We start from the raw sequence: 22,287 nt of genomic DNA, 5'->3' as shown, positions 1-22,287 counted from the left end.
CCTGATTTTGTCTTTTTTTAAAATCCTGTTGAATTGATTCTTCTTGTCTTAAAAAAGCTTACCTCAATCCTTACATATCTGAAACGTCCTGGTTAATTTATTTTGTGTGGGGGGGGATAATTCAATAATAAGAACAAGCAGTGGGTCGAAGTCCCAGAACAGTCTGGTCATCTAAATCACAGCTGAATGTCTATGGAGGATCTCCCGGCATACACTAATAGTTAACTTGCATGATCGTTCTACGATTCCATCAATCTAGTCCCCGATTTATGTCATTAATCCCAGCTAGACACCTGAATGAGGCGTGTTGCTCCTAGCGGAACAAGTCATTGCCTACCAAATCATTCTGCCCACCTGTAGGCATCGCGTGGCTCCACAGCCTTTGAAAACAACATCCCTGTTGCATGTGCATGTCACACACCAAGCTGTTGATGTAACACAAAGACATACCATCTGTGTGCTTGGGCTACCTTGGTGCGATTGCCTACGTTTGCCTTCCTCTTGTCTAATATGCCACTGTGCTCGGAGATGGGCTAATAGAGATCTGCGCTATTACTCTGTTCGGATTTCTGTTTGCTGGTCATCTCCTTGTCCTCAAACACCCTCAGGTTCCTTTTGCTGTCACTGGAGTCCTGCTGGCACAACCCCTCGTCGCTGCCTGACGGCAAACTGTCAAAGATGCTCCCCTTATTGACTCCTCGAAGGGTTTTCGCTTTTCTCTTCTTGCGGCAGATGTCGGGGCATTTCCATGGGCAATTGAAGCGGGTCTCGGTAGTGCAGGCGTACATTCCAGCGGGGACAGCCAGGACCATGGCACACACAACAATGATGATATGGATGAGTTTCTCTCGCTGTTCCAGCTCACTGATGTCATTTCCAGTCACAAAGACAATGCACTGCCCCCTTTGAGGCATCTGATTCCTCAAAGTCACACACACTTCATACTTAGTGGCAGGAAGCAGGTCATTGACCGAATAGCTGTTGATGCCGGGGGCGATGTAAATCATCTCCTTCTTGGAGTCGTACTTCCCAAAATGGAGGGTATACCAGGTTTCCCCTGGATTCTCAGTCACAGTGTACCATTCCAGCGTGATCCCGTAGACTGTCTGCTTGGCAATCCTCACGTCGATAGAGGGATCCTCCCTTGAGAAGGAGGAGGAGAAGGAAGAAGCCATCGTACTGGGGGCTCGAATGTGCAGTGTGATTGTGGCTGAGGTGTTACCGAGGAAGTTGGCAGCTGTGCAGGTATAGTTGCCCTGATCCATAATATGGACTGAAGGAATCACCAAATCTGACTTGGCTGTATCTTTGCTGACATGGCTCGTAGACACTGGAGGCAAAACAGGACAAAAGCAAGTGCATCAGACACTACTTTCGACACCATTGACATTCTAGATGTGATAACCGTGTTTCTCCCTTGTCCCCAACCTATCCAGAAATGCAGACATGCAAAGCACCACAAGAGAAATCCCACTTGTTTCCCTGAAACTCTTTTTAGTTTCCCTATAAGTCAGATCTCAGAAGCTAAGCAGCGTCAGCCCTGGTTAGTATTTGGATGGGAGACCACCAAGGAATACCAGGGTTGCTGTGCAGAGGAAGGCACTGGCAAACCACCTCTGTCAGTCTCTTGCCATGAAAACCCTGAAAGGGGTCGCCATAAGTCAGCTGTGACTTGAAGGCATTTTACACAAACACATAAATGCCTCAAATGATTTGTCAGAGCAGAAACAGTTGATGAAGAAGAAGAGTTAGTTTTTATATGCTGACTTCTCTACCACTAAAGGAAGAATCAAACCGGTTTACAATCACCTTCCCTTCCCCTCCCCACAACAGACACCCTGTGAGGTAGGTGTGGCTGAGACAGCTCTAAGAGAACTGTGACTAGCCCTAGGTCACCCAGCTAGCTTCATGTGGAGGAGTGGGGAAACCAACCTTGTTCACCAGATTAGCCTCCGCTGCTCATGTGGAGGAGTGGAGAATCAAACTCGGTTCTCCAGATCAGAGTCCACCGTTCCAAACCATCGCTTTTAACCACTACTCCATACCAGCTCTGGGTAGTGATTCCAAAAGATCACATCATCAGGGCAACTACAGTTTTTGTACACCCCATATCCGCTGGGGGAATCATTATAAAGAATGTTCACAGAACTCCTGGGTGAAATCCTACAAGCATTGATATGAAGAAGGCATTGACAAGACCTGGTATCTCTGCTACAAAAAACTATGGATCAGAATTGTGGTGCAGTGGTTAAGAGTGGTGGTTTGGAGCAGTGGACTCCATTCTGGAGAACCGGGTTTGATTTCCCACTCCTCCACATGAGTGGCAGACACTAATCTGGTAAACCAGGTTGGTTTACCCACTCCTACACTTGAAGCCAGCAGGGTGACCTTGGACTAGTCACTGCTCTCTTAGAGCTCTCTCAGCCCCACCAACCTCACAGGGTGTCTGGTGTGGAGAGGGGAAGGGAAGGCGATTGTAAGCTGGTTTGATTCTTCCTTAAGTGGTAAAGACGGCATATAAAAACCAACTCTTCATCATAAGAACATAAGAAAGGCCCTGCTGGATCAGACCAAGGCCCATCAAGTCCAGCAGTCTGTTCACACAGTGGCCAAAAAGGTGCCTCTAGGAAGCCCACAAGCAAGACGACGGCAGCAGCACCATCCTGCCTGTGTTCCACCACACCCAAAATAATAGGCATGCTCCTCTGATACTAGAGAGAATAGGTATGCAGCATGACTAATATCCATTCTAACTAATAGCCATGAATACCCCTCTCCTCCATGAATATGTCCACTCCCTTTTAAAGCCCTCCAAGCTGGCAGCCATCACCACATCCTGGGGCAGGGAGTTCCACAATTTAACTATGCGTTGTGTAAAAAAATACTTCCTTTTATCTGTTTTGAATCTCTCACCCTCCAGCTTTAGCAGATGACCCCACATTCTAATATTATGAGAGAAGGAGAAAAACTTCTCCCTGTCCACTCTCTCCAAACCATGCATAATTTTATAGACCTCTATCACGTCTCCCTTCAGCCACCTTCTTTCCAAGCTAAACAGCCCTAAGCGTCTTAACTGCTCCCCATAGGACAGTTGCTCTATTCCCCTAATCATTTTGGTTGCTCTTTTCTGCACCTTCTCAAGCTCTGTAATATCCTTTTTTAGGTGTGGTGACCAGAACTGTACACAGTATTCCAAGTGTGGTCTCACCATAGATTTGTACAAGGGCAGTATGATATCAGCAGTTTTATTCTCTATTCCTCGTCTAATTATAGCCAGCATGGAATTTGCCTTTTTTACAGCAGCCGCACACTGGGTTGACATCTTCATTGAGCTATCCACTACCACCCCAAGATCCCTTTCTTGGTCTGTCGCTGCCAGCACAGATCCCATCAGTGTATATGTGAAGTTGGGATTTTTTGTCCCAATATGCATCACTTTATACTTACATTGAATCTCATTTGCCATTTTAATCCCCATTCTTCCAGTATGCAGAGAGATCCTTCTGGAGCTCTTCACAGTCCGATTTTGTTTTAACCACCCTAAATAATTTGGTGTCATCTGCAAACTTGGCTACTTCACCGTTTAACCCCAACTCCAGGTCATTGATGAACAGGTTGAAAAGCACCAGTCCCAACACAGATCCCTGAGGCACCCCACTGCTCACATCCCGCCATTGGGAGAACTGACCATTGATTCCTACTCTCTGCTTCCTATTTTTCAGCCAGCTCTCAATCCATAAGAGGACTTGTCCTCTTATCCCGTGACTATGAAGTCTGCTTAGCAGTCTTTGGTGGAGGACTTTGTTAAAAGCTTTTTGGAAATCCAAATACACAATATCCACAGGCTCATTCCTGTCCACATGCTTATTGACACTATCAAAAAACTCTATTAGGTTAGTGAGTCAGGACCTACCCTTACAGAAGCCATGTTGGGTTTTGCCCAGCAGACTTTGCCCTTCTATATGCTTGACAATTCTATCTTTAATAATGCTTTCCACTAATTTACCCGGACAGACGTTAAGCTAACTAGCCTGTAATTTCCTGGGTCCCTCCTGGAACCTTTTTTATAAATAGGTGTTACATTGGCCATTCTCCAGTCCTCTGGTACAGAGGCTGATCGAAGGGACATATTACATATCTTTGTTAGAAGTTCAGCAATTTCCCATTTCAGTTCTTGAAGAACTCTAGGATGACTACCGTCTGGTCCCTGTGACTTGTTAGTTTGCAGTTTGTCAAGACGTTCTAGGACTTCCTGCCTTGTTACCACTATTTGCCTCAGTTCCTGATTTTCCCCTCTCCAAAATCTCTGTTCAGGAGAAGGAATATGCCCCTCAAAATCTTTTTTTGCATCTCTAAATATCTTCTTGCATTTCTTTTGTGCAAGTTTGTGTTTGCTTCTGTTCGCCTCGTTTGGGCAACCCTTCCAGTCTCTGAAGGAAGACTTTTTTTTCTCTAATTGCTTCCTTCACCTTACCCGTTAGCCATGGTGGTGACCTCTTGGACTTATTACTACCTTTCCTGACCTGCGGTATTCAAGCTAGCTGAGCCTCTAGTAATGTGGACTTGAGTAACCCCCAAGCCTTTTCAAGAGATTTAACCCTCCTAACTGTTCCTTTCAAGGTCCTCTTTACCAGTTGGAGGGCCTTTTGTGGATTCGGGGTGGGGGGGTGGGAGGGCGTGAAGGCTGGGGCCCGATCACGCAGGGCTGCGTGTGCTGCCATGTATGTGTGTGTTTTGGGGGAAGCGGGGAGCCTGGGGCCCGGTTGCGTGGGGCTGGCGTGTGTGGGTGTGTGCTTGTGGGGGGAAGGTTTTTCTCTCCTCCTTTTTCTGTCACTCTTCCTCCTTTCTCCCCCTCTCTCCCTCGTCGCTTTCTTTGTCTCCTTCCATCCTTTTCTCCCCCTCCATTTCTTTGTTTTCCTTCCTTCCTCCCTTCCCTGAGGATTGGCTGCGGGCTGCGCCCCCATGGCGCCTCATTTGCTCGGGGCCCACCGTTGGCTGCCCTCATGCTGGGGAGGGAGGGGGAGGGGGGGTGCCCTCCAGGACTTCTCTGTGTGGCCTCCCCTGTGGTTTCCAGCCTCCAGGTGGTGGCTGGAGACCTGGCAACCCTAGCCGCTCCCCCCCCAGGAGAGCTACACCTAGTTATGGTCCCCGAATGATGTTATAAATGAGCAAATGGCCCTTGGCAGGAAAAAGGTTCCCCACCCCTGTGCTAGAGAGATGCACAGTGGCTTGCATATATAGCTTGCAAGAGAAAGTGGAAATCCTCCGTGTCTGGTATATATTTTAAAGAAGAAGAGTTGGCTTTTATAGGCCAACTTTCTCTACCACCTAAGGAAGAATCAAACCGGCTTACAATCACTTTCCCTTCCCCTCCCCACAACAGACACCCTATGAGGTAGGGGGGGATGAGAGAGCTCTAAGAGAACTGTGACTAGCCCAAGGTCACCCTGCTGACTTCATGTGGAGGAGTGGGGAAACCAATCCAGTTCACCAGGTTAGAGTCCGCCACTCATGTGGAGGAGGGGGGAATGAAATCTGGTTCTCCAGATTAGAGTCCACTGCCACTTCTAACCACCACTCTTAACCACTACACCACGCAAAGGTCAGCTGTCAGTATGCCCCACTGAATACCACACACCAGGCTCTGAATTGACAGTGAGGTATAGTGGCTTGCATGTCAGACTAGGGCTGGCATGACCCTCAAGCCACAACTCTTACTGGGTGATCTCTGAGCTCACCACATTCTCTCTCGGCCTAACCTATCTTATGGGGTTGCTTTGAGGGTAAAATGGGGTGGGTGGGGAAGACTAGGTAATACCACCTATAGATCCTTCAGAGAAGGGTGGGATAAAGATGTAGTGAATAAATGGGGAAACAGTGGGCTTTCAGTCCATTCCTGTCAGAAGCAGTGGCCGAGGATGCCATGGCCGAGGCGCCACCACAGCGCCTCCAATGAGGTTCCCCAGGTGCTGTGAGGCTAAAAAAGGGCATCTAAGAAATAAAAAGGGGGGTAAAGCCCCCTGAAAACAGCAATGCTGCACCAATCAAAAGGTGGCGAGGCACTGCTGTTGCTTTAGGGGGCATTCCCAGGCCAAAAGGGGTTTGGAAGCTGCCTAAAGGCAGCTCTGCTCCCCAGAACGCTCCAGGAATGCGCCTGGAAGATGCCGGTGGGAGGCTGTGCTGGTGTCCAAGGGCCATGCTGCCGCCATGATCCAGGGGGGCCACCGTAAGTGACACTACACTAGCGTCCGTGCCAGTTTGCACAGCGCAAGTGGCACCGGCGCTGGCGTAGAGGTCACATTGCCTCCTAAGGCCATTCGGCCCCTAGCCTCAGGAATGGGCTGTAAGTTAGTGCAATCCTTTGCACAGTTTCTCCAGCCCTTGATTTGAATGGACTGAGACCGGAGTCACTCTGGAGTGCACAGGATTCCGTAGAATAACAGACTGGAGTATAGAGGATTGCAAGGTTACTGATTCAATTAATTTGGTTTAGACATAGACACCTTGTGCTAGATTATGCTCATTCACCACAATATAAATTAATTAATGTTCTTGGTGTAGGGTGAATAGATTTGCAAACTAGTTGATCAAAACTTAAGAAAGCAGATAGCTTATCATGAAGGTCTTTGGGTGCAACCAACAATTCATCCACACTAGCGTAGTCAAGTTAAAATCACTACTGAAGTTGGGACACTACTGAAGTTGGCTGTGGTGATAATGACTGCTTTTAAAACCAAGATGTTGCAGCTACATTATATGTTGCAGAAAGCCATCTCCTCTGAGCGATAAGAAAATCTATGAGGTTCTCCATCTCCATACATGCCTAGTAAGCTTGAATCTTTCGATCACCTGTCCTGCTACCGGGAAGATGATCAGCAAAATGTGGGCTGTTGGTGAAAATATCTGCTTCCCTCCTACTGAATCAATGTGATTGTTTAATTTTAGCAGAATGTGGCTGGCTTATAGTTCCATGACACAAATAGTATAATCCTATGCCTGTTTACTCAGAAGGAAGTCCCATTTTATTCAATGAGGCTTACTCCCAGATGAATGTTCTTAGGAAGGCAGCTCACGTGACTGATGTCCTAGCCTCAGCCGATAATTGCATTTAGTAATTGTCTCGTCAGATCTCAGAAGCTAAGAAGGGTCGGCTCTGGTTAGTGCATGGATGGGAGACCACCAAGGAAGTCAGGGGTCACTAGGCAGAGGTCGGCAATGGCAAAACCACCTCTGTTCATCTCTTGCCTTGAAAACCTTATGAGGTCGCCATACGTCGGCTATGACTAGATGGCACTTTCCCCTTCCAAACTTAGTTACATAACAAGGTAAGTATTTTACCTTAAATCCATCGATGTATTTAGAGACATGGTCTGGGACTTTCGTATCTGTGGGACCATCTCTAAATGAACATGTGAAGCTGCCTTCTACTGAACCAGACCCTTGGCCCATCAAAGTCAGTATTGTCTACTCAGACCCACAGCGGCTCTCCAGGGTCTCAGGCAGAGGTCTTTCACATCACCTCCTTGCCCGGTCCCTTTAACTGGAAATGCCGGGGATTGAACCTGGAACCTTCTGCATGCCAAGCAGATGCTCTGTCATTGAGCCACAGCCCCTCCCCTCTCTTGGTACATGCCCCAGAGAATGCCCTGGCCCCTTCCTGGTGGAATAGCCATTCTAACGAGACAAGGGCCCTGTGGGACTTTAGGGAATTCTGCAGGGCCTGCAAGACTGAGCTGTTCCACCAGGCCTATGGATGAAGTCAGCTACGGTTTTCCATCAATCGCTGGTCTCCCAAACCCACCCACCCCATTTCTTCTGTGGGTTATCATTGTAGACGGTGCTGTAGTCTACGCTGCAAAGCGCGCCAAAATGAGTTTTTACGGGGCAAACTTCTACTCACAAATGTTTTAACTATAAAATGTTTTAAATATGTTGTGCGCTGCCCTGAGCCTGGCGTCGCTGGGGAGAGCGGGATATAAATTGAATAAAATAAATAAAAATAAAAGACTTGTACTTTGCTTTTCTCCCTAACTGAACAGGAGGACCCTAAGTCCCTTGCAACAGCAGTCTTCCCTCCTCCATTTAATCCTCAAAAGAAGAACAGCCCTATGTGTTAGGTTAGATTGACCAGCCTAAGATCACTCAGCAAAGCTCCTACATTTTAACCACAGCCTAGGGTTGCCAGGTCCCTCTTTGCCACCAGCAGAAGGTTTTTGGGGTGGAGCCTGAGGGGGGTAGGGTTTGGGGAGGGGAGGGACTTCAATGCCATAGAGTCCAATTGCCAAAGCAGCCATTTTCTCCAGGTGAACTAATCTCTATCGGCTGGAGAGCAGTTGTAATAGCAGGAGACCTCCAGCTAGTACCTGGAGGTTGGCAACCCTACCATGGCCCAACGCAGGCTGTCAATCCTTGGATTGATCATTTAATCCCATGGAATTCTCTTAGCTGCCTCCAGGGGTGGACTGAAAGGTCAAAATGGCCCTAGAATTGTATATGGACACATTTTTAGATATTTGTAAGCCCCTTTTGTAGACTTAAGAACATAAGAAAAGCCTTACTGGATCAGACCAAGGCCAAGTCCAGCAGTCTGTTCATACAGTGGCCAACCAGGTGCTTCTAGGAAGCCCACAAACAAGACAACTGCAGCAGTATCATCCTCCCTGTGTTCCATAGCACCTCATATAATAGGCATGCTCCTCTGATACCGTAGAGAATAGGTATGCATCATGACTAGTATCCATTTTTACTAGTAGCCATGGATAGCCCTCTCCCCCATGAACATGTCCACTCCTCTCTTAAAGCCTTCCAAGTTGGCAGCCATCACCACTTCCTGGGGCAGGGAGTTCCACAATTTTACTATGCATTGTGTGAAGAAATACTTCCTTTTATCTGTTTTGAATCTTTCACCCTCCAGCTTCAGCAGGTGATCTCGCATTCTGGTATTATGAGAGAGGGAGAAAAGCTTCTCCCTGTCCACTCTCTCCAAACCATGCATAACTTTATAGACCTTCTTTCCAAGCTAAACAGCCCTAAGAGTTTCAACCGCTCCTCATAGGGCAGTTGCTCTAGTCCCCTAATCATTTTGGTTGCTCTTTTCTGCACCTTCTCAAGCTCTGCAATACCCTTTTTTAGGTGAGGTGACCAGAACTGTACACAGTATTCCAAGTGTTGTCTCACCATAGATTTGTATAAGGGCAATATGATAGCAGCAGTTTTATTCTCTGTTTCTTGTCAAGTTCCTTGCCTCTATTGTCATTATGTTTTCTGTTTGGGATAACAATTTAAAATTTTTTTAAAAAAATTAAAATGCAGTGACACAGTTCTGACAAGTCAGTGATTGCGAAGCAGCAAGGTGCTGGGCAGCATGAGAATCACATGAAGCTGCCTTAAGCTGAATCAGATCCTTGGTCTATCAGGTTCAGCATTGTCTACTCAGACAGGCAGCAGCTCTCCAGGGTCTCAGTCAGAGGTCTTTCCCATCACCTACTGCCAGATCCTTTAACTGCAGATGCTGGGGATTGAACCTGGGGCCTTCAATATGCAAAGCAGATGTCCTGCCACTGAGAGCAGGCTCATGCCTGCCTCCCCTCTCCAGCATGTGTAGCGGTCATGTGCTCAGGACTAATCACATCAGGCGATCGGGCCGTAAATTGTGAATAAGTGGAATCATGAGTCATGAATCCATGGATGGCAAGGGTCTACTGGTTTATAGATCAACTTAAGATTTAGAAAAAGCTCAGAGTCCAAAGAACAAAGCAATGCCAATCTTAACAGTGACCATAAAACAGGGACCAAGGCTTCTCGTGAAATCTCTTGCTGTGAAATGACACTTACCGTTAAATGCACGTAGATGTTTCAGCGTGTAAGTCCACCAGATTGCTGAGGTGGGTCTGGAGTGCACCAGACAGGTCAAGGTAACGTTTAGTCCGACAGCGACAGTAACGTTGGACTCGGTGGCAGAAACCACCGGCTTCGTACAGCTGTGCAGCTCTACTTCGTGAAAGTACTTTCCTTCCCTAAACGGGGGGCTCAAACAAGTTAAGTAGGAATTCATCAGAATTAGGGGAGGGCCAATAGACTGGATGAACTGGACAAACCCTCGCAGGCGACAGTCACACATCCAGGGGTTATCATGCAAGGCTAACACTGCGTTCGATGACATTCCCGCCTTCTTCTCCGGCCAGTTATAGAAAACATCCCTGGAGATGACTGTAAGTTGATTGGAAGATAAGTCTAGGTAGGTCAAGTTGGGCAGATAGCGGAGGGCGTGTTCTGGAAGGACGTCGAGTCTGTTGTGCTTTAGGTCCAGGATTTTTAACGCAGGAGTCGCCTGGAACGCTGTCCATGGTACTGAACGCAGCTTGTTTCCTTGCAGTCTCAGCTCAAGCAAATCCTTTAGGCACTCTAGGCTTTTGAGGTGCATGACCGTGATGTTATTAAAGTTAAGCCAAAGATATTCCAAGGCACTGACATTGGAGAATGCCCTGGGAGGCAGTTCTGTAAGGTGAGAGTTTTCTATTCTGATTTTTTTGATCTCTTGAGGGATGCCTTCCAGGATCTTTTTCAAAGATGCAGACATGCAAAACAAACTCCTAGGAAGAAATTTTTTTGTAAAGGTTATATTGAGCTTGCTGGGGGTAAAGTGTAGATGACCAGGGAAGGCAATGGCCAACCACTCCGTAAACATAGTCTGCCTAGTAAATGTCATGATGTGACATCACCCCATGGGTCAGTAGTGACCCGGTGCATGCACCTTTATCTTTTTAATATCGAGTTTATATTTTATATTCTAATTGATCAATCAATTTATTGATTTAATAGATAATAACATTAATAAATTACTATTTGATTCTAATTAATATATTACATAAGAACATAAGAAAAGCCATGTTGGATCAGACCTAGGCCCATCAAGTCCAACAGTCTGTTCACACAGTGGGCAACCAGGTGCCTCTAGGAAGCCCACAAGCAAGATGACTGCAGCAGCATTATTCTGTCGGTGTTTCACAGCACCTAATACAATAGGCATGCTCCTCTGAGACTGGAGAAAATAGGTATGCATCACAACTAGTATTCATTTAGATTAGTAGCCGTGGATAGCCCTATCTTCCATGAACATGTTCACTCCCCTCTTAAAGCCTTCCAAGTTGGCAGCCATCACCACATCCTGGGGCAGGGAGTTCCACAATTTATTTATTCTAATTCTTTTGGTTTGAATTAATAAATTGAACTGTTCCATGGGATAACTACAAACGAGGATTTTTTTTCCTTGCAGGAACTATAACAATGAAGTCGATTTATTTTCAGCTTCTTAGTCATAAACCCCAGACCAAAGCAAATTAAGGGAGCAATTAACATGGTGCTCCAACACTCTTGATGTTTCAAGAAAGTCATCATGCCCTTATATTAAAAAAATACTTTTAAATGGATAACATTTTTTCAAAGGGTTTGAAATATTGAGTTGGATCCTACCTAAAAGTTCTGTGAGCAGAAGGGGGGATTTTTGCTGATTTGCCCCCTTGCTGCAGAACTTTAGTTCCCACCAAGCTATTCCTAGCGGTCCATTCCTAGGATTGCCATTTCAGGTGGCATTTTGGGCTGCAGTGGGTGCGGGGAAGCAGGGAAGTCATTCTCCTTAGACAGAAATCCTTTTGCCTGCAGACATTTTGGGCAAGGCTGAAGTCAAAGTGTATTGCGATTTCTTTTTTTCTTTCCAATATTTTTTCAATTTCAAATGAACCAAACAAAACATACAAACATACAGAAATAAACGTCAAATTCTTACATTGTACCGGAACTTACTTTATGATTGCAATTCAATCATACCTTCTTTAAGTTACGACATTTGCATATCTGAAAATGCATTTCTTACTTAAATTCATACATTCTCTTATTTTTATTGGCTAAGAGCTATATAGACAAGGCATACTATCCATTTTTCATAGAGCTCAGAGATTGATCTGTTATGCACTGAAGATGCTATTTTCAATGCAATGGAGCAGCATGTGCATCCTATGTGTATTTATTTATTTTGTTCATTATGGCTTACACCGATGTAAGGCTGCATAGGCTTAGGGTCGCACGCTTAGGTGTGACTAACAAGTCCCTTTTATTTTGTGATTGGGTTTTACTGACATCTTCCCCTTCTAAACAGCTCCTTATCTGATGGGTGTGTGTAAAGTGTCGTCAAGTCACAGCTTACTGATGGCAGCCCCAGCAAGGGGCTTTCAAGGCGTGAGAATCCGAGGTGGTTTGTCGTTGCCCTCTCTGCAGGGTCTTCCTTGGTGGTCTCTCATCCGAGTACTGGCCCCGCCTAGCTTCTAAGATCTGATGACATCGAGCTATACCTTGCTGCCTTCCATCCCATGCCTATCTGACCCCTTTTGATAAAATAAGACTACCTGGAAAGAGAAGGCTCTAATGACAGTTTTCTCTGTTCTTACTAAAACGTTGCCATTGCCTACCTTCCAAAGTGTTCATCGGTGCAAGAGCATCCTCTGACACACGACGAACGCACCGGGCTTGTCCCATGAAAGAAAAGAAGAACAAGAAGAAGAAACAGGTGGCAAACAGGGTCCATATTCTTCTGTTAAGTAAACAAAACATGAAGGTTTTGTGATGGACATGGCAACCACCTGTTAAGTAGTCAATCCTATTAAGCGTAATCTTCCTTGACGCAGGGATCGCTGCTTCTGCAGGCCGCACATAGGGCACCCAGCAGGAGGCAGCTTTTTTTCAGTGCGAACAACGTGAGAAACTGCTGGCCATAATTAGACAAGGAATAGAAAACAAAACTGCTGCTGTCATACTGCCCTTGTCCAAATCTCTGGTGAGACCACACTTGGAATATTGTGTACAGTTCTGGTCACCACACCTAAAAAAGGATATTGCAGAGCTTGAGAAGGGGCAATAAAGTGCAGCCAAAATGATCAGGGGGTTAGAGCAACTGCCTTATAAAGAGTGGTTAAAGTGCTTTGGGCTGTTCAGCTTGGAAAGAAGGAGGTTAAGGGGAGACATGACAGAGGTCTATAAAGTTATGCATGGTGTGGAGAGAGTGGACAGGGAGATGCTTTTCTTCCTCATACAAGAACGCGGGGTCATCTGCTAAAGCTGGAGGGTAAGAGATTCAAAACAGATAAAAGGAAGTATTTCTTCACACAACACATAGTTAAATTGTGGAACTCCCTGCCCCAGGATGTGGGGATGGCTGTCAACTTGGAAGGCTTTAAGAGGGGAGTGGACGTGTTCATGGAGGGTAGGGCTATTCATGGCTATTAGTCAAAATGGATACTCGTCATGATGCACACCTATTCTCTCTAGGGGCAGAGGGGCATGCCTATTATACTAGGTGCTGTGGAACACAGGCAGGAGGATGCTGCTGCAGTCATCTTGTTTGTGGGCTTCCTGGAGGCACCTGGTTGGCCACTGTGTGAACAGACTGCTGGACTGGATGGGCCTTGGTCTGATCCAGCAGGGCTTTTCTTATAGTCTTAAAATGCAACCAGTCTGCAACTAGGAAGTCCCTGGATTGAATCTCTGCTCTGTCATAAACTCATGAAGGTGGCTTCAGGCAGGTTACAGTGACCTCCAACCTCCCATTTAAATATGAGGAATAGGCACTGTATAAATGAAAACAGCTACAGGTATCTGTATCCTCATACTGGATACAGGGAATGGGCCATCTCCTACCCCTCCGTGCACAGAATGTGGTGTTTCCCCACAAGCTTCTGCATTGCTGCAGCCTCTTTTGACCCCCAGGAAAGTCATTGCCAGGGAAGAGGGACCTGTGTGGAGGAACAGGCATGCAGGTTAGAGGGGGGTGGCGTGAGCAATAACAAAGGGGTGCAATTGCTCTTCTTTGTGCAAGCAACTCCACTGAGAAAAGCTAGATCCAAGTCCAGTAGCACCTGAGAGACGATCTTTTTGGGGTGTAAGCTTTCAAGAGTCAAAGCTCCCTTTGTCAGATACCTGATGAAGGGAGCTTTGACTCTCAAAAGTGTATACTCCCAAAAATCTTGTCGGTGTCTACAGTGCTACTGGACTCTAGTCTAGCTGTTCTACTGCAGACCAACACTCCGAAATGATCCACTGAGGAAAGGGGTCAGTTTCATCCGCTTGCCCCACATCACTCGGGTCCACCGACCCACACAACTCTTCCTCTGACCCCACAATCTCAGGAACAATTTCTGGAACGGTCTTTCTAAGGATCAAAAGGGGCCCCAGGAATGCAGAGGACCTCCTATGCCCTGGGTGGTTGGATACACATCACTAAAGTAGACACAGACATTGGGGAGGGGGGCATGGCCATTCTGCTTGACGTGCAGAAGGTCCCTGGTTCAATCCCCAGCACCTCCAGTGTAAGTGATCTAGTGGTAGATGATGATTTGGAAGGCCTCCACCTGAGCCAGTGGACAGACCATACTAGTCTTGAGTAGACAGTACCGTCCTTGATGGACCAAGTATAATGGCAGCTTCATATCAAAAGAGTTTCTGTCTAGACAGAAGGAAGACTTTTCTAACTGTTACAGTGGTTCCTCAGTGGAACAGGCTTCCTCAGGAGGTGGTGGGCTCTCCTTCCCTGGAGGTTTTTAAACAGAGGCTAGATGGCCATCTGTCAGCAATGCTGATTCTGTGACCTTAGGCAGATCACGAGAGGGAGGGCATCTTGGCCATCTTCTGGACATTGAGTAGGGGTCACTTGGGGGTGTGTCAGGGAGGTAGTTGTGAATTTCCTGCATTGTGCAGGGGGTTGGACTAAATGACCCTAGTGGTCACTTCCAGCTCTATGATTCTATATGGACATATTAACTATATGTATATAGTGTATTTTCTCCAAATTGTAGGTGGGAGGCTGAGCTAAGACAGACTTCACCCTAGTGAGTTCACAGCTAGGAAAAGGCGTGAGCCCTTCCCAGCACTTTGCCACTTTACCACCTTGAACCATCTCATACCTGACAGTGTTCCCAGGACAGCGGCCACAATGACCTTACCGTTAACCTGGCTAATCCTGCTAAGTCTACGAACATCAAGTGGAGTGACTAATATTAGAACCACCTACAGCAGGAGCCCTCTACGCACGAGCCCTCTGTGTCCTCCATGTGACTGAACACATGGAGAGGGAAATGAGGCATGAGCATGCAGGCCTCAGCCCCTGGCTCCATGTGATCTCTGACTCGCGAGCACACTTGTGCGCAGAGGCAGTGCCCATGCATATGCTCCCTCCCTGTCTATGGCAATGTTCGGAAAGCAGCGTTCCCAGTCCCAGGCAGGAAGCGTTCATGTGCATGCTCCCTCTATGCACCAGCCTCATGCTCCGTGGAAATGACACAAATTCCAGGGATGTCAAATATTAACCTTCATCTGAACAAATCAATCCTTGAGCACTGAACTGAAAAACCACAGTCTAGCTGTTTTCATATCACTGTGTGCCTCCGATGATGGAGGAGAGGGCCAAAAATAATCAAACTGTATTCTCTTGGTGACATCTAGTGTTCATTGCTGGTCCTGCAGTTTTGGGCAGGTGTCACGTTCATAGAGTGCAACACCTTCCACATCCCTACCGAGACTGGCAGAAAACAGAGATTGGCTGGAACCTGATTAACCAGTTGCCTTAAATGACCAGAGCGGGAAATTATTTATAGGCTTTCAGTAACAGAGCCAAATAATATCTTTGTAGGTCAGCTAACAAAGCCGTATCTGCCCCAGTCCTGTAGCCCTTTACATTGCCAGAGGATGCATCTTTAAATACTAATAATTTATTAAGCTGATGCCTGTATGGAATTGCTGATACATTCACTGTGGGGGGGGGGGAGGCATATTCAATAGCATAAAGAGTGGTCCTTCATTAAATATTTGGACTGTCATTAACTAATTATAACAATGCCCATTAGATTGTACAAGTGGGGACCCGCAAGAAACTTGCAGGAGCAGTTATTTCATTCCCTCCTCCTTTGTTTCCACCCCACTCCCTCTACATCTCTCAGTCTCTAACTCTTTCTCCCTCCTGCCACCCTTCTCTTACTCTCTCTCTCTCCTCCATGCCTGTCACTTTCTCTCTCTTTCTGCCCCCCATCACCCTCCCAGCCTGCTTCCTCTTCCCCTCACACAGTAGCTGTGGCGGCGGCAGCAGCTCTCCCAGAATCACAATGGATCTCCCAGCTACAGAGACCTGTTCCCCTTTAGGTTGCCAGCTCCAGGTTGGAAAATTCCTGGAGATTTGGGTGTGGGTAGGCTTACCAGGTCCCTCTTCTTCTTCGGCGGGAGGTTTTTGGAGTGGAGGTGGGGGGGGTCGCGCGCTCCCGGATGTGCTGCATTGCAAAGGGCCAGTTTGCACTCAAACTCCCAGTTTGAGTGGTAAAGGCCTGTTGTGATGTGGCACTTCTGGGTGTAAAACACACCCACAAGGGGGCATTTCCCACTCAAACTCCCAGTTTGAGTGTAAAACAGCCCCTTGTGGTGCATTTTACACGCAGAAGTGCTGCATCGCAACAGGCCTTTACCACTCAAACTGGGAGTTTGAGTGCAAACCGGCCCTTTGCAATGCAGCACTTCCGGATATGAACCGGAAGTGACATGTCGCCAGTTGCACGGATTGCTCGCCAACCCTCACCTGGTCAGCGGGCAGCCAGGTGGATTGACGGGGGTTTGCCTGCCACCACCTGGCACTTGGCAACCCTAGGGGTGGGGCCTTGGGAGCGTGAGGTTTGGGGAGGGAAACACAACTGAAGAAAAAGGGGAACAAATAAACTCAACCTCAAAGTCAGGGGAAACCAAAGGGGTTGAGTTAAACACTATCCAATAAAACAACCAATAAATCTATTTTTATTATATATTGTGCACATTTATATTTAAAAACACAGGGCCTAAAATACAGGCTTCCTAAAAAGGTACAAGGTGTGTGTGTGTGTGTATATATATATGTGTGTGTGTGTGTGTGTGTATACACAGTGTATATATATATATATATATATATATATATATATATATATATATATATATATATATATATATATATATATAAGCCATTTATTCTGTGTATGTTAAAATAGTTTGTCCATGTGCCTTAAAAGATGGCTCACAGCTCACACCTTGTACGTGGTGTCCAGCGTCTCAGGATGTGTATAACATCAACAAATATGAAGCAACCTCAGCAGAGTATAATACAGCCCACACCCCAAAGCAGTCGTTTTCTCCAGGGGAAATGATCTCGGTCATCTGGAGATCTGTTGTAATTCCAGGAAATCTCCAGCCTCCACTTGGAGGATGGCAAGGCTCTTGCCTTGAAAACCCTATGTGGGGGGGGGGGCACAAGTCAGCTGTGACTTTACACCACTTCCCTCCAGTGGCCTCGGTGAATGTGCAGAATACAAATGTATTGGGCTTGGGTGAAAGCCCAAATATGCCAAGGAAGGATATGTTTACCACAGGAAGCTGCCTTCTACTGGATCACACAATTGATCCATCAAGGTCATATTTGCCTATTGCGATCGGCAGCAGCTCTCCGGGGTTTCCAGCAAAGGTCTTTCAACATCATCTACTACCTGATCCTTTTTTGCAGGAGGCACCAGGGACTGAACCTGGGACTTCAGGCAGACAAAACAGATGCTCGACCACTGTGCCACAGCCCCTCCCCAGCTGCAGACAATCAGTCGCACAATTATATTCTAGGCAGGATTGTACCAAAATGCTCTCCAGTTTCAGTATTTGCATCAAACACAGTACTTCCAGCACAGCTGCACAATTTGCAGGTGGGGGAGAACCTACTTTGAGAGATATTCAGCGTGTTTCTCGGTTCTTGTAGGTTATCCGGGTTGTGTGACCGTTGTCTTGGCATTTTCTTTCCTGATGTTTCGCCCACAGCTGTGGCAGGCATCTTCACTCTGAAGATGTCACACAACCCGGATAACCTACAAGAACCGATGAACTCTAACTGTGAAAGCCTTCGACAATATTCAGCATGTTTCATTGCTCTTTGATATATTTTTGTTGCTTGGCTTCCAATGGCATTGGCGGTGTTTTCTTTCTCTTTCACCTTCCTGTTCTCTGGCTTCCTTTGCCTACACTACTGAGGAGTGCCATTGGCTGTGGCATTCCACTGGGGCAGGGGGGGGCAAGGGGGCAGCCGCCCCTGTGGCATGCAGAGAGGGTGGCAGAACTGCCTCTCCTACCTGGCCTGCTCCTCCTGTAGGAAAGGCAGTTCTGCCACCCTCTCTGCAGGGGGCAGATGCCCTCCTCACCACCACCCCCAGCTACAGCCCTGCATCCCACAGGAAGGAGGAGGAGGAGGAGGAAGAGGAAGAGTTGGTTTCTATATGCCAACTTTCTCTACCACTTAAGGAAGAATCAAACTGGCTTACAATCACCTTCCCTTCCCCTCCCCACAAGAGACACCTTGTGAGGTAGGTGGGGCTGAGACAGCTCAAAGAGAGCTGTGACTAGCCCAAGGTCACCCAGCTGGCTTCATGTGGGGGAGTGGGGAAACCAATCCAGCTTACAAGGGTAATTTATGCATAGGAGTTTTACCTGAGGTTCATTGCTTGCTGGACCCACACTTTCCTGTCTGGAACCTATGCACCAGCAGTCTCCAAGCTCAAACCAAGTCCCCGCCCCTTTAAATGCTGCTTCGTAATTGGCTTACTTGTAGTGCTTACTGTGAGAGAAAATCCCCCCCAAATCCAATTGCCATATAAAAAAGCATTTTAAGAACAACGACAACAACAATGGAGCAATCTGAAAGGAGGGGGTGTAGAAATCCAAGCCTCCATTTTAAAAAGACTTTCTTCTGCTCAGAAAGAGCTCCGAGGAAGCAGAAAGCATTTCAATCACCTCTTTACATGAATCTTTGTAACTGGCTGTGAGCAAAGCCTAGCTTGCGTGTCCTGCACTTTGCCTTACGCACAGGGATTTCACCCGGGCTTTGCTCAGGGAAGATGGAAGAGTCGGATTAACAGAGGAATGGGAAGACCTGGACGTTGTGTGGGCTGGCAGCGAGATCATCTCTAATGAAGGGAAAACTCATGCATAACTACAAGGAACAACTGAGACAGACCAGGGGCGAATGTGAGTGAAAGTAACCATGCATAAACAACCTAGGTTAGCATCCACTGCTCTTAACCTCTACATTTATGATGACATCGTATCAGCCAGAATGCTCTTGGCAAAGTCACGCAAGATTGCACAGCCAATAGGGTTCATTGTTAATGTAGGCAGATGATACAGGGAGTGTTAGGGCCAAGAACAAGGGGAAATGGTGCACTGAAATGGTTGTCAAAAAACCTCTGGGAGTGGGAGATAACTTCCGGATGCTCATGAAAAAGAAGATAAAATGAGGCAAGACATCTTCATTCTAGCAGTTTTCCGCCTCTCCCCATTTTCAGATCATCCAGGTAATCTATTATCTTCATTCCCCCTTCTTATTAAATCTTGGACAAGCATTCTGAAATACAGCTTTAAAATATTGACGCCTCGGGTCATTCTGAAGAATGTTTTTGAATGTGTTTCTCTTTCTGGGGAACATGTTCTGCCTCAGGCTGGCTGTGTTCAGCCGGCATGTCCAATACAAAACTCCGACTCTGATCCAGAGCTCTGTGGGCAAGCTGACGAAGCCCCTTCATGCACACAGGCTTTCTCGCTCACTGCAACAGAAGAGGTAGCTCCATTCCTCCCTCCCAGGGGTAGCGCCATTGCAGTGAACGGGGAACCCCTGCCACACATAGGCGCTCCATGTGTCCATTGTCCAACTAATGTGTGCAAGGACGGCTGGCTTCTTACATCTGCACATAAATAGTGGCCATGATCCAGGGATGTGCACAAGCAGAACAACCCCATTGCCAGTTATGGAAGGGGGGGGGGACAGAATTCCATCTGGCATAGCCACCAGAGGGAGCCCAGCACAACCAGTTACGTGTGTGTGTGTAAAGTGCCATCCAGTTGCAACCGACTTATCTCAACTGAGTAGGTTTTTCAAGGCCGAAGACTAACAGAGGTGGTTTGCCATTGCCTTCCATCTTCAAGTATTTGAAGGGCTGTCATATAGAGGATGGTGCCCAGTTGTTTTCTGTTGCCCCGGAAGGTTGGACCAGAACCAACAGGTTGAAATTAAACCAAAAGAGTTTCCAGCTAAACATTAGGAAGAACTTCCTAACAGTTAGAGCGGTTCCTCAGTGGAACAGGCTTCCTCGGGAGGTGGTGGGCTCTCTTTCCCTGGAGGTTTTTAAGCAGAGGCTAGATGGCCATCTGTCAGCAATGCTGATTCTATGACCTTAGGCAGATAATGAGAGGGAGGGCAGGAAGGGTTGCATCAGTGTTTGGGTCTCGTGCCGCTTTTCTTGCATGCCCAGGGTAGTGCCGATCACCACTTTGGGGTCAGGAAGCAATTTTCCTCTGGGTTAGATTGGCCAGGGATCCTGGAGGGTTGGTTTTTTTTTTTGTTTTTTTTTTGCCATCTTCTGGGGGGTGCAGTAGGGATCACCGGGGGTGTGGGGAGGAAGTAGTTGTGAACTTCCTGCATTGTGCAGGGGGTTGGACTAGATGACCCTGGTGGTCCCTTCCAACTCTGATTCTATGATTCTGCATAGCAACCCTGTTATTCCTCGGTGGTCTCCCATCCAAGTACTAACCAGGGCCAACCCTGCTTAGCTTCTGAGATCTGATGAGATCAGGCCAGCCTGGGCCATCCAGGTCCAGGAAGATATTTTGTTGACTCCTGCAACATTTGATGTCTTGACACCGAGAGAACAGCAATAATCTCCCCCCACAAAATGGAGAGCGGTGTGAAAAGTAGTTCTACCCATTTTGCTGTCACACCAGGCTGTTCATTCCAGTGTCGCCCTGTTCAGAACGCAATAGCTATTGCAGAGTCCCTGCTGTTCTGCCAAAGGCAAGTTGGAGAGCTGGGCAGGCAATAGAGGAGAACACTCAGTGCTGAGTCAGATAACCCGTCCCTGCCCTCCCCAAACCCCGCCCTCTTCAGGCTCCACCCCTAACATCTCCAAGTATTTCCCAACCCAGAGCCGGCGACCCTATAACCAGGTTTGCCAGGTCTCCAACTTAGACAGTTTTACCATAGAGTTTGTGGAGATTCCCAGAGCAACATGATATCACTTCCGCTTTCCCCCAGAGGTTACATCACGCTGCAGGCAATGCCAGTGCCCCCTATGTCCCTGGCCCCCACCTCCCATTGGGGGCCACGCATTGGCTGGCAACCCTACTCCTAAACCCCAACTCTGCAAACCATTCTGTGAGGATTCATGACTGCCTCCACTTTCACCTGCTTGACCACTTGCTTACACAAAAGAAAATGATGTCTGCATGTTCCCAACATTACAGTTTTAGCAAGTACCCCTTCAGGGATTCAGTTATTTACACCCTGAACCATAAAGTATGAAGCAAGTGTAATATTTTGAGCTGCTCAGCCTGGTACTGGAGGGTGTGTGGATGGTGTGCATGTGATTTGTGAGGGACTCCAATCAGGTTCTGATACTGCAGGTTTCCACATTCTGCAATCCCCATTGTTTGAAACCAAGTGGTTTTTTCATTGTTCTGCTCTGTCGTTTCACCTCTGCGCAAATGGGACCCCTTCATTTGTCCTTTTCTTCTGGACCAAAGCTGCCTTCCACAACATTTGACTGGAAGTCAAAATACTGACCAAGTGATGAGAGATTGCACTGAATTTACTATCTCTCTCTCGGGAGACCACAGGAGAAAACTGGAGAGACATATTTTGACTTCTGAAAAGAGAGCCCTCAGATATGTTGGGCTTGTTTAAATTGAAGAGGCTATCTGGCAACCAGTCAAAAGAAAGAAAAACTGGTCATGCCAGTGGAAAATTGGCCAGTAGGCAACCCTACAGCGCTCAGTCCTTGAAAGTTCCTCCATCCCTGATCAGCAGTAACATATGACTCTGAATCTTGGCAGACAGTTCAATTTAATATTATTAAACACAATTTCTCTGTGTCACCCTAAGAGAATTTAGCACACCTCCTTTGGACTACAAGACTGTGAACAGACAACAACATACCATCATGTACATTCAATATGGTTACATCATGTACATGTATTCACTGAACACAAATTTCTGAAGAGAAAAAAAAATAGTCCAGGAAGTAGATAAGGGACAACTTGCTACCCACCTCCCCTCTCCTGTTCTCAGAGTCCTTCCAGGAAAACAACCAGCAATAAGGATGAGAGAAAGGGAGAAATAAAGGTTTGGGAACGGACCATGGGGATATAGCTCCATCAGACCTCTTTAGTATTCAGCATTTGGGATGGACTTAGGAGAGGCTCCGA

The 22,287-nt window shown here is 47.0% G+C and overlaps 1 protein-coding gene across 1 annotated transcript; it reads right to left on the bottom strand.

The window, feature by feature from the left end:
- Positions 1 to 533: 533 nt before the first annotated feature.
- On the bottom strand, positions 534 to 10,592 carry LRIT2 (leucine rich repeat, Ig-like and transmembrane domains 2). Its single transcript, XM_056850267.1, has 2 exons — positions 9,835 to 10,592; positions 534 to 1,330 (listed from the first exon to the last, which is right to left on the bottom strand). Exons 1-2 carry the CDS (start codon positions 10,577 to 10,579, stop codon positions 534 to 536), a joined length of 1,542 nt encoding a protein of 513 aa, XP_056706245.1. The 5' UTR covers positions 10,580 to 10,592.
- Positions 10,593 to 22,287: the final 11,695 nt, after the last annotated feature.

This window comes from Euleptes europaea, chromosome 5 (assembly GCF_029931775.1).
Source record: "Euleptes europaea isolate rEulEur1 chromosome 5, rEulEur1.hap1, whole genome shotgun sequence".
NCBI classification, from domain to species: Eukaryota; Metazoa; Chordata; class Lepidosauria; order Squamata; family Sphaerodactylidae; genus Euleptes; species Euleptes europaea.
This window is presented reverse-complemented; position numbering and strand designations above follow the sequence as displayed.